The sequence below is a fragment of the Entelurus aequoreus genome, linkage group LG23 (assembly GCF_033978785.1).
Source record: "Entelurus aequoreus isolate RoL-2023_Sb linkage group LG23, RoL_Eaeq_v1.1, whole genome shotgun sequence".
Classification (NCBI taxonomy): Eukaryota; Metazoa; Chordata; class Actinopteri; order Syngnathiformes; family Syngnathidae; genus Entelurus; species Entelurus aequoreus.
In genome coordinates, this window is record NC_084753.1 from 35,522,739 (window position 1) to 35,535,238 (window position 12,500).

Consider the following 12,500-nt stretch of genomic DNA (forward strand, 5'->3'; position numbering starts at 1 on the left):
ATACACACTGCAAATATATATAATGTAGTATCAGACACCTTCATTACAATATGTAATATGTACAATATACACACCAAGAATATATATAATGTAGTAACAGACACCTTCATTACAATATGTAATATGTACAATATACACACCAAGAATATATATAATGTAGTAACAGACACCTTCATAACAATATGTAATATGTACAATATACACACTGCAAGTATACATATAATGTAGTAACAGACACCTTCATAACAATATGTAATATGTACAATATACACACTGCAAGTATATATATAATGTAGTAACAGACACCTTCATAACAATATGTAATATGTACAATATACACACTGCAAGTATACATATAATGTAGTAACAGACACCTTCATAACAATATGTAATATGTCCAATATACACACTGCAAGTATATATATAATGTAGTAACAGACACCTTCATAACAATATGTAATATGTACAATATACACACTGCAAGTATACATATAATGTAGTAACATAGAACTTGTCAATGGAAAGCCTGCGATTCCCAAATATGCTGAACAGTTTGAAGTTTTCACACAACTGGGGCGTCCATTTAGACGATTATAAGATATTGAAGAAAGCATCAATTACCATTGTGACGCAGCGTTCTCTGGTTCTATCCGGTCTCTCTCCGGGGTTGAGGTGCTGCGCGGCCCAAATAAGACACAAAAGCACGACTCCTTTCACTTCAAACCAAATCTATTTTTATCCAAAGCTGAAATGAGTCCGGCCGGAGGTCTCGGTGTGGTTTTAAGTGAATAAAAATGTCTGAAACTTGATAAAAGGGGAGCAGGCGGGTCACACGCAGGCCAGGTGGAGATGAAAGTGATTGATTGAGCAGCTCAGTGGTTTCCCCGATGCTAAAGAGCCTTTGCTTGATAATTAGATTGGAGAGTTTATTTCACAGCAAGCAAGCAAAGGTAAAAAAAAATGAAAAGCTCTTTACTAATTTAGAAAATTGAAGCAGAGGACAGAAGAATGATGCCAGCATTAAGATGGCGGTCACATAGACCCATTGGAGGATGTTCTTCAAGAACTAAATAAGGAGCACATAGACCCATTGGAGGATGTTCTTCAAGAACTAAATAAGGAGCACATAGACCCATTGGAGGATGTTCTTCAAGAACTAAATAAGGAGCACATAGACCCATTGGAGGATGTTCTTCAAGAACTAAATAAGGAGCACATAGACCCATTGGAGGATGTTCTTCAAGAACTAAATAAGGAGCACATAGACCCATTGGAGGATGTTCTTCAAGAACTAAATAAGGAGCACATAGACCCTTTGGAGGATGTTCTTCAAGAACTAAATAAGGAGCACATAGACCCTTTGGAGGATGTTCTTCAAGAACTAAATAAGGAGCACATAGACCCATTGGAGGATGTTCTTCAAGAACTAAATAAGAAGCACATAGACCCATTGGAGGATGTTCTTCAAGAACTAAGTAAGGAGCACATAGACCCATTGGAGGATGTTCTTCAAGAACTAAATAAGGAGCACATAGACCCATTGGAGGATGTTCTTCAAGAACTAAATAAGGAGCACATAGACCCATTGGAGGAAGTTCTTCAAGAACTAAATAAGGAGCACATAGACCCATTGGAGGAAGTTCTTCAAGAACTAAATAAGGAGCACATAGACCCATTGGAGGATGTCCTTCAAGAACTAAATAAGGAGCACATAGACCCATTGGAGGATGTTCTTCAAGAACTAAATAAGGAGCACATAGACCCATTGGAGGATGTTCTTCAACAACTAAAAAAGGAGCACATAGGCCCATTGGAGGATGTTCTTCAAGAACTAAATAAGGAGCACATAGACCCATTGGAGGATGTTCTTCAAGAACTAAATAAGGAGCACATAGACCCATTGGAGGATGTTCTTCAAGAACTAAATAAGGAGCACATAGACCCATTGGAGGATGTTCTTCCAGAACTAAATAAGGAGCACATAGACCCATTGGAGGATGTTCTTCAAGAACTAAATAAGGAGCACATAGACCCATTGGAGGATGTTCTTCAAGAACTAAACAAGGAGCACATAGACCCATTGGAGGAAGTTCTTCAAGAACTAAATAAGGGGCACATAGACCTATTGGAGGAAGTTCTTCAAGAACTAAATAAGGAGCACATAGACCCATTGGAGGATGTTCTTCAAGAACTAAATAAGGAGCACATAGACCCATTGGAGGATGTTCTTCAAGAACTAAATAAGGAGCACATAGACCCATTGGAGGATGTTCTTCAAGAACTAAATAAGGAGCACATAGACCCATTGGAGGATGTTCTTCAAGAACTAAATAAGGAGCACATAGACCCATTGGAGGATGTTCTTCAAGAACTAAATAAGGAGCACATAGACCCATTGGAGGATGTTCTTCAAGAACTAAATAAGGAGCACATAGACCCATTGGAGGATGTTCTTCAAGAACTAAATAAGGAGCACATAGACCCATTGGAGGATGTTCTTCAAGAACTAAATAAGGAGCATATAGACCCATTGGAGGATGTTCTTCAAGAACTAAATAAGGGGCACATAGACCCATTTGAGGATGTTCTTCAAGAACTAAATAAGGAGCATATAGACCCATTGGAGGATGTTCTTGAAGAACTAAATAAGGAGCACATATACCCATTGGAGGATGTTCTTCAAGAACTAAACAAGGAGCACATAGATCCATTGGAGGATGTTCTTCAAGAACTAAACAAGGAGCACATAGACCCATTGGAGGATGTTCTTCAAGAACTAAATAAGGAGCACATAGACCCATTGGAGGATGTTCTTCAAGAACTAAATAAGGAGCACATAGACCCTTTGGAGGATGTTCTTCAAGAACTAAATAAGGAGCACATAGACCCATTGGAGGATGTTCTTCAAGAACTAAATAAGGAGCACATAGACCCATTGGAGGATGTTCTTCAAGAACTAAATAAGGAGCACATAGACCCATTGGAGGATGTTCTTCAAGAACTAAATAAGGAGCACATAGACCCATTGGAGGATGTTCTTCAAGAACTAAATAAGGAGCACATAGACCCATTGGAGGATGTTCTTCAAGAACTAAATAAGGAGCACATAGGCCCACTGGAGGATGTTCTTCAAGAACTAAATAAGGAGCACATAGACCCATTGGAGGATGTTCTTCAAGTACTAAATAAGGAGCACATAGACCCATTGGAGGATGTTCTTCAAGTACTAAATAAGGAGCACATAGACCCATTGGAGGATGTTCTTCAAGAACTAAATAAGGAGCACATAGACCCATTGGAGGATGTTCTTCAAGTACTAAATAAGGAGCACATAGACCCATTGGAGGATGTTCTTCAATAACTAAATAAGGAGCACATAGACCCATTGGAGGATGTTCTTCAAGAACTAAAAAAGGAGCACATAGACCCATTGGAGGATGTTCTTCAAGAACTAAATAAGGAGCACATAGACCCATTGGAGGATGTTCTTCAAGTACTAAATAAGGAGCACATAGACCCATTGGAGGATGTTCTTCAAGAACTAAATAAGGAGCACATAGACCCATTGGAGGATGTTCTTCAAGAACTAAATAAGGAGCACATAGACCCATTGGAGGATGTTCTTCAAGAACTAAATAAGGAGCACATAGACCCATTGGAGGATGTTCTTCAAGTACTAAATAAGGAGCACATAGACCCATTGGAGGATGTTCTTCAAGAACTAAATAAGGAGCACATAGACCCATTGGAGGATGTTCTTCAAGAACTAAATAAGGAGCACATAGACCCATTGGAGGATGTTCTTCAAGAACTAAATAAGGAGCATATAGACCCATTGGAGGATGTTCTTCAAGAACTAAATAAGGAGCACATAGACCCATTGGAGGATGTTCTTCAAGAACTAAATAAGGAGCACATAGACCCATTGGAGGATGTTCTTCAAGAACTAAATAAGGAGCACATAGGCCCACTGGAGGATGTTCTTCAAGAACTAAATAAGGAGCACATAGACCCATTGGAGGATGTTCTTCAAGTACTAAATAAGGAGCACATAGACCCATTGGAGGATGTTCTTCAAGAACTAAATAAGGAGCACATAGACCCATTGGAGGATGTTCTTCAAGTACTAAATAAGGAGCACATAGACCCATTGGAGGATGTTCTTCAAGAACTAAATAAGGAGCACATAGACCCATTGGAGGATGTTCTTCAAGTACTAAATAAGGAGCACATAGACCCATTGGAGGATGTTCTTCAATAACTAAATAAGGAGCACATAGACCCATAGGAGGATGTTCTTCAAGAACTAAATAAGGAGCACATAGACCCATTGGAGGATGTTCTTCAAGAACTAAACAAGGAGCACATAGATCCATTGGAGGATGTTCTTCAAGTACTAAATAAGGAGCACATAGACCCATTGGAGGATGTTCTTCAAGAACTAAATAAGGAGCACATAGACCCATTGGAGGATGTTCTTCAAGAACTAAACAAGGAGCACATAGATCCATTGGAGGATGTTCTTCAAGTACTAAATAAGGAGCACATGGACCCATTGGAGGATGTTCTTCAAGAACTAAATAAGGAGCACATGGACCCATTGGAGGATGCTCTTCAAGAACTAAATAAGGAGCACATAGACCCATTGGAGGATGTTCTTCAAGAACTAAATAAGGAGCACATAGACCCATTGGAGGATGTTCTTCAAGAACTAAATAAGGAGCACATAGACCCATTGGAGGATGTTCTTCAAGAACTAAATAAGGAGCACATAGACCCATTGGAGGATGTTCTTCAAGAACTAAACAAGGAGCACATAGATCCATTGGAGGATGTTCTTCAAGTACTAAATAAGGAGCACATAGACCCATTGGAGGATGTTCTTCAAGAACTAAATAAGGAGCACATAGACCCATTGGAGGATGTTCTTCAAGAACTAAACAAGGAGCACATAGATCCATTGGAGGATGTTCTTCAAGTACTAAATAAGGAGCACATGGACCCATTGGAGGATGTTCTTCAAGAACTAAATAAGGAGCACATGGACCCATTGGAGGATGCTCTTCAAGAACTAAATAAGGAGCACATAGACCCATTGGAGGATGTTCTTCAAGAACTAAATAAGGAGCACATAGACCCATTGGAGGATGTTCTTCAAGAACTAAATAAGGAGCACATAGACCCATTGGAGGATGTTCTTCAAGAACTAAATAAGGAGCACATAGGCCCACTGGAGGATGTTCTTCAAGAACTAAATAAGGAGCACATAGACCCATTGGAGGATGTTCTTCAAGTACTAAATAAGGAGCACATAGACCCATTGGAGGATGTTCTTCAAGAACTAAATAAGGAGCACATAGACCCATTGGAGGATGTTCTTCAAGAACTAAATAAGGAGCACATAGACCCATTGGAGGATGTTCTTCAAGAACTAAATAAGGAGCACATAGACCCATTGGAGGATGTTCTTCAAGAACTAAATAAGGAGCACATAGACCCATTGGAGGATGTTCTTCAAGAACTAAATAAGGAGCACATAGACCCATTGGAGGATGTTCTTCAAGAACTAAATAAGGAGCACATAGATCCATTGGAGGGTGTTCTTCAAGAACTAAATAAGGAGCACATAGATCCATTGGAGGGTGTTCTTCAAGAACTAAATAAGGAGCACATAGACCCATTGCAGGATGTTCTTCAAGAACTAAATAAGGAGCACATAGACCCATTGGAGGATGTTCTTCAAGAACTAAATAAGGAGCACATAGACCCATTGGAGGATGTTCTTCAAGAACTAAACAATGAGCACATAGATCCATTGGAGGATGTTCTTCAAGTACTAAATAAGGAGCACATGGACCCATTGGAGGATGTTCTTCAAGAACTAAATAAGGAGCACATGGACCCATTGGAGGATGCTCTTCAAGAACTAAATAAGGAGCACATAGACCCATTGGAGGATGTTCTTCAAGAACTAAATAAGGAGCACATAGACCCATTGGAGGATGTTCTTCAAGAACTAAATAAGGAGCACATAGACCCATTGGAGGATGTTCTTCAAGAACTAAATAAGGAGCACATAGGCCCATTGGAGGATGTTCTTCAAGAACTAAATAAGGAGCACATAGACCCATTGGAGGATGTTCTTCAAGAACTAAATAAGGAGCACATAGACCCATTGGAGGATGTTCTTCAAGAACTAAATAAGGAGCACATAGATCCATTGGAGGGTGTTCTTCAAGAACTAAATAAGGAGCACATAGATCCATTGGAGGGTGTTCTTCAAGAACTAAATAAGGAGCACATAGACCCATTGCAGGATGTTCTTCAAGAACTAAATAAGGAGCACATAGACCCATTGGAGGATGTTCTTCAAGAACTAAATAAGGAGCACATAGACCCATTGGAGGATGTTCTTCAAGAACTAAATAAGGAGCACATAGACCCATTGGAGGATGTTCTTCAAGAACTAAATAAGGAGCACATAGACCCATTGGAGGAAGTTCTTCAAGAACTACATAAGGAGCACATAGACCCTTTGGAGGATGTTCTTCAAGAACTAAATAAGGAGCACATAGACCCATTGGAGGATGTTCTTCAAGAACTAAATAAGGAGCACATAGACCCATTGGAGGATGTTTTTCAAGAACTAAATAAGGAGCACATAGACCCATTGGAGGATGTTCTTCAAGAACTAAATAAGGAGCACATAGACCCATTGGAGGATGTTCTTCAAGTACTAAATAAGGAGCACATAGACCCATTGGAGGATGTTCTTCAAGAACTAAATAAGGAGCATACAGACCCATTGGAGGATGTTCTTCAAGAACTAAATAAGGAGCACATAGACCCATTGGAGGATGTTCTTCAATAACTAAATAAGGAGCACATAGACCCATTGGAGGATGTTCTTCAAGAACTAAATAAGTGAGTCCAAGAATGTGACGTGTTGCTACTTTTGTTTCACTCGGTTTTGTTTTCACACAATTTGACTTTGCGTCTGTCATCGAGTCTTTGTCAGAAATCCTTATAGATCTGTCACCTGGGCGTGGATGTCACCTGTCCTAATAGATCTGTCACCTGGGCGTGGATGTCACCTGTCCTTATAGATCTGTCACCTGGGCGTGGATGTCACCTGTCCTTATAGATCTGTCACCTGGGCGTGGATGTCACCTGTCCTTATAGATCTGTCACCTGGGCGTGGATGTCACCTGTCCTTATAGATCTGTCACCTGGGCGTGGATGTCACCTTGGCCTTATAGATCTGTCACCTGGGCGTGGATGTCACCTGTCCTAATAGATCTGTCACCTGGGCGTGGATGTCACCTGTCCTTATAGATCTGTCACCTGGGCGTGGATGTCACCTGTCCTTATAGATCTGTCACCTGGGCGTGGATGTCACCTGTCCTTATAGATCTGTCACCTGGGCGTGGATGTCACCTGTCCTTATAGATCTGTCACCTGGGCGTGGATGTCACCTGTCCTTATAGATCTGTCACCTGGGCGTGGATGTCACCTGTCCTTATAGATCTGTCACCTGGGCGTGGATGTCACCTGTCCTTATAGATCTGTCACCTGGGCGTGGATGTCACCTGTCCTTATAGATCTGTCACCTGGGCGTGGATGTCACCTTGGCCTTATAGATCTGTCACCTGGGCGTGGATGTCACCTGTCCTTATAGATCTGTCACCTGGGCGTGGATGTCACCTGTCCTTATAGATCTGTCACCTGGGCGTGGATGTCACCTGTCCTTATAGATCTGTCACCTGGGCGTGGATGTCACCTTGGCCTCGTTAGCCTCTTCATGCAGACAAAAAGTCTCAAGACTGTTGATGGCTTTCTTGGAAGTGAGGGGCTGTCATCCACCGTCAGTTCCTGCTAAAGGGCTAGACCCCGGGTTGGCGCTTTAGTGCCACCCTAGTGGCTCCCTGGAGCTTTTTCAAAAACGGAAAAAGATGAGGGTGAAAGTATATTGTTTTTGTTTTTATATGATTTCTGTAGGACTAATTGTTACAAATTCCACTGTTTATATGAAACATGAGCTAGTGCCGTTTTGTCCGACTAATTTTAGCAGTTTTTGAACTCACCGTAGTTTGTTTACATGTTCAACTTTCTCCGACGCTGCCACAGAAAGACGTGTTTTATGCCACTCCTTCTTTCTCTCATTTTGTCCGCCAAACGTTTTATGCTGTGCGTGAATGCACAAAGGTGAGCTTTGTTGATGTTATTGATTTGGCATATTTGGCTAATCGATGCTAACATCCTACGAAGTATAAAGCCCTTTAAAAACAACCACAGTTCGTTGGATGGTAGAAGCTGGGGATCGAACCAGGAACCCTCAGGTCGCTGGCACGGCCACTCTACCAACCACGCCACGCCATTCCCCAGGGAGGGATGTAATAGCCTCTGTGTTTTTTTCCTGACCTACGTTCTAAAAACGCCGGCTTATTAGTGATTCCCAGAGCCCAGACCAAGTCTGCGGGCTCTAGAGCGTTTTCTATCGGGCTCCAGTACTCTGGAACGCTGTTTTAATAATTTTATTTGAGTTATTACAAAAACTTTGTGTTGAAATGAGTTCCCAGCGAGAAGACCCAAAGTTGTCTTTGAACCTACCAAGAAGAATGCTTGTAAAACTCCACTGTGTAGGGGGGGAAGCAACATGAAGGTGTTGTGTTTTCTTTCATGTATTGTAATCAACAGAAAGATATTGTTTCAACCCAAGGCCTACAAAGCGGAGAGAAGGCAGGATCTGCCCAAGTTCCAGACGACCTCTTTTTGAACCCCCTTTTTCAACTGTTTTACGAACTTCTTTTTGAACTGTTTTACGAACCTCTTTTTGAACTCTTTTACGACCTTTTCTGTGAACTGTTTACGACCTTTTCTTTTGAACTGTTGTAATCAAAGGCGATGGCTGTTTACGACCTCGTCCCTTAGAAGCAGTTGTTGCCATGTGGTCAGAGAAAGTCCAAATAACGGAGGATGCGTATAATCTTTCGCCAGAGCGTGCTGGAGACTGTGCAAGAGTGCAGTGTACCAGCGTCTCTCCTCAAATTGAGCCAAATTTAATTCTGTCTCTGTTTAATTCTTTGCTTCTTGTCTTGTTTAAAGGCCTACTGAAAGCCACTACTACCGACCACGCAGTCTGATAGTTTACATATCAATGATGAAATCTTAACATTGCAACACATGCCAATACGGCCGGGTTAACTTATAAAGTGACATTTTAAAATTCCCGGGAAATATCCGGCTGAAACATCGCGGTATGAAGACGTATGCGCGTGACGAAGTCCGAGTAACGGAAGTTATGGTACCCCGTAGAATCCTATACAAAAAGCTCTGTTTTCATTTCATAATTCCACAGTATTCTGGACATCTTTTGCAATTTTTTTAATGAACAATGAAGGCTGCAAAGAAGACAGTTGTAGGTGGGATCAGTGTATTAGCAGCGGACTACAGCAACACAACCAGGAGGACTTTGTTGGAGCGCTAGCCGCGCTAGCCGCCGACTTCACCTTGACGGTGGGCGGTATAGCTCGGTTGGTAGAGTGGCCGTGCCATCAACCTGAGGGTTGCAGGTTCGATCCCCGCTTCCGCCATCCTAGTCACTGCCGTTGTGTCCTTGGGCAAGACACTTTACCCACCTGCTCCCAGTGCCACCCACACTGGTTTAAATGTAACTTAGATATTGGGTTTTCACTATGTAAAGCGCTTTGAGTCACTAGAGAAAAGCGCTATATAAATATAATTCACTTCACTTCACTTCACTTCCTACGTCTCCGGGCCGCCAAACGCATCGGGTGAAGTCCTTCGTCCTTCTGCCGATCGCTGGAACGCAGGTGAGCACGGGTGTTGATGAGCAAATGAGGGCTGGCTGGCGTAGGTGGAGAGCTAATGTTTTTAGCATAGCTCTGTGCAGTCGGGTTGCTAAGTTAGCTTCAATGGCGTCGTTAGCACAGCATTGTTAACCTTCCCCAGCCTGGAAAGCATTAACCGTGTATTTACATGTCCACGGTTTAATAGTATTGTTGATTTTATATCTATACTTCCAGTCAGGGGTTTATTTCTTTTGTTTCTATATGCAGTTAAAGCAAGATGCTATCACGTTAGCTCGTAGCTAAAGCATTTCGCCGATGTATTGTCGTCCATTTCGCGTTCTCGACTGTCATTTTCAAGAGGATATAGTATCCGAGGTGGTTTAAAATACAAATCCGTGATCCACAATAGAAAAAGGAGAGTGTGGAATCCAATGAGCCAGCTTGTACCTAAGTTACGGTCAGAGCGAAAAAAGATATGTCTTGCACTGCATTCTAGTCCTTCACTCTAACGTTCCTCATCCACGAATCTTTCGTCCTCGCTCAAATTAATGGGGTAATCGTCACTTTCTCGGTCCGAATCTCTCTCGCCCCATTGTAAACAACGGGGAATTGTGAGGAATACTAGCTCCTGTGACGTCACGCTACTTCCGGTACAGGCAAGGCTTTTTTTTATCAGCGAGCAAAAGTTGCGAACTTTATCGTCGATTTTCTCTACTAAATCCTTTCAGCAAAAATATGGCAATATCGCGAAATGATCAAGTATGACACATAGAATGGATCTGCTATTCCCGTTTAAATTTTAAAAAAAAATCATTTCAGTAGGCCTTTAATAGATGTCATCAGTGTTTGAACCTGACAGATGCCCGACCGGCAGCAGTTAGAGACGCCATCTTGGTAGAAGCATTCAAGTACTCTGTCTATATTCTCTATCTTTTAAATAGACTGTTTTAGACTAGTTGACCTGCCGCTTCTCTTTTCTGCCGCTGCTCTTTTTATGGTTACCAGAAGGCCGCGGATATTCCCTGGAGAGATACCAGTCTGGATAAGGTGCTATAACTGTTCTAAGTCTCGACCCAGTGTGGACCACTCCTCTATGACCTGGATGGAAACCTCCCACAATCCTTTGTTGGACTGGACTCTTACATTATTTTGAATGTTTTGCACCCAGGATGTGGGTTTAGACCAGGGGTCTCATTGCGGTTTGTGCAGACCTCCTCGGCACCTGGGACTCAGGGCTATTTGAATCATGATCGTACCATGTTGACAACCATTGACGAGCAGCTTGGCTCGTTTCCCAAGACGTTAAGACAAAAGGCCAGCGTACCTAAGATGGCGATGACCTCGTCGTCTTGGATGACCTCCAGCGACCCGGACACCACGAAACACAGAGTGTCCACGCTCTCGCCGGCGTGGAAGATGAGGTCGCCCGGGGCACAGTGCGTGGTCTGGAACTCCACCGCCAGGGAGCGCAGGCAGCCGTCGCTCGCCAGCCGGAAGGCCGGGTGCTCGTTGAACACCTGAGGAGGGAGCTGAGCTTAACTTCTTTTTACACTTAAAACTCAAACATTTTGCCAAAGGTTTCTGTTAGAATAATTGTTTCTAAATGATCACAAAAACTTTGTATTACTTTGTGTTCCTGACAAGAAGACAAAAGGCTGTCTTTTGAAACCTACCGAGAGTAAGGCTCGTAAAACTCCACTGGGGAGGGGGGGGGGGGGGGGGGGGGCAAGATGGTGTTCCTGTGTTCACTCATGTATGGTAATCAACAGAAGGATGTTGTTCTGGCCCGAGGACTTCAAAGCGGAGAGAAACGAGGATCTGCCCAATTTCCAGACGAACTCTTTTTGAAGTATTTTACGAATTCTTTTTGAACTAATTTATGGAACTCTTTTTGAACTATTTTACGACCTCTTCTATTGAACTGTTCGGTAACCAAAGGCAACGCTGTTTACGACCCACTTCCCTCTGGAAGCAGCTGTGGTCAGGTGGGGGGGAGAAAGTCAAATAAAGAAGGAGGAGTGCTATCTTTGGGCAGAGCGTGCCGGAGATTGTAGAAGGATACAATGTCCGGGCGACTCTCCTCAATATATTGAGTCCAAATTGAGTCTGTCTCTCTTTAATTCTTTGCCTCTTGTCTTGTTTAATAGATGTCATCAGTGTTTGAACCTGACAGTTCCGGATGGACCCTGATACCGATGATTCAAATTGACTTTACTAGTCAAGTGTGGACCATAAATCAAACCTACAACCCTGATCATTGAAATCTGGCCACGTTTAAGCAGTCCTTTCACACACACACATACACACACACACACACACACACACACACACTGAGCTGATTGACATGAATTACTTTCACAGAAAGCCGAGACGACTGTTACACAACTGAAGGTGTCCTCTGCCGGGCGTCACTTGGGCTTGTGAGTCTGCCAAAGTTTTGGACGTAGTATCAGTCTTGTCGAGTGATGCCCAGGAGCCTTTAAAGTGCTCTCACACTTACACACGCACGCACACAAACACACACACACACATTCTTGTATTTCTTACATTCTTGCGACCTCTGAAAAATGCCTCTCTCTTTAGGACCACCCTTTTCTAGCTATATAAAGATGTGTATTTACACACATTAATTATATATACATATTATGCAAATATAAAAAAGCTTGTTGTGACAAATGAGTTGGAATT

The 12,500-nt window shown here is 42.3% G+C and overlaps 1 protein-coding gene across 1 annotated transcript in view; it reads right to left on the bottom strand.

Annotated features, from left to right (window-relative positions):
• The window catches only part of LOC133640859 (potassium voltage-gated channel subfamily H member 5-like), a 114,645-nt gene that overhangs the window by 48,426 nt on the left and 53,719 nt on the right, over positions 1–12,500 (bottom strand). The window contains exon 6 of the mRNA XM_062034541.1: positions 11,137–11,329. Within this exon, the coding sequence (XP_061890525.1) occupies positions 11,137–11,329 (193 nt within the window). The remainder of the gene's footprint in view (positions 1–11,136; positions 11,330–12,500) is intronic.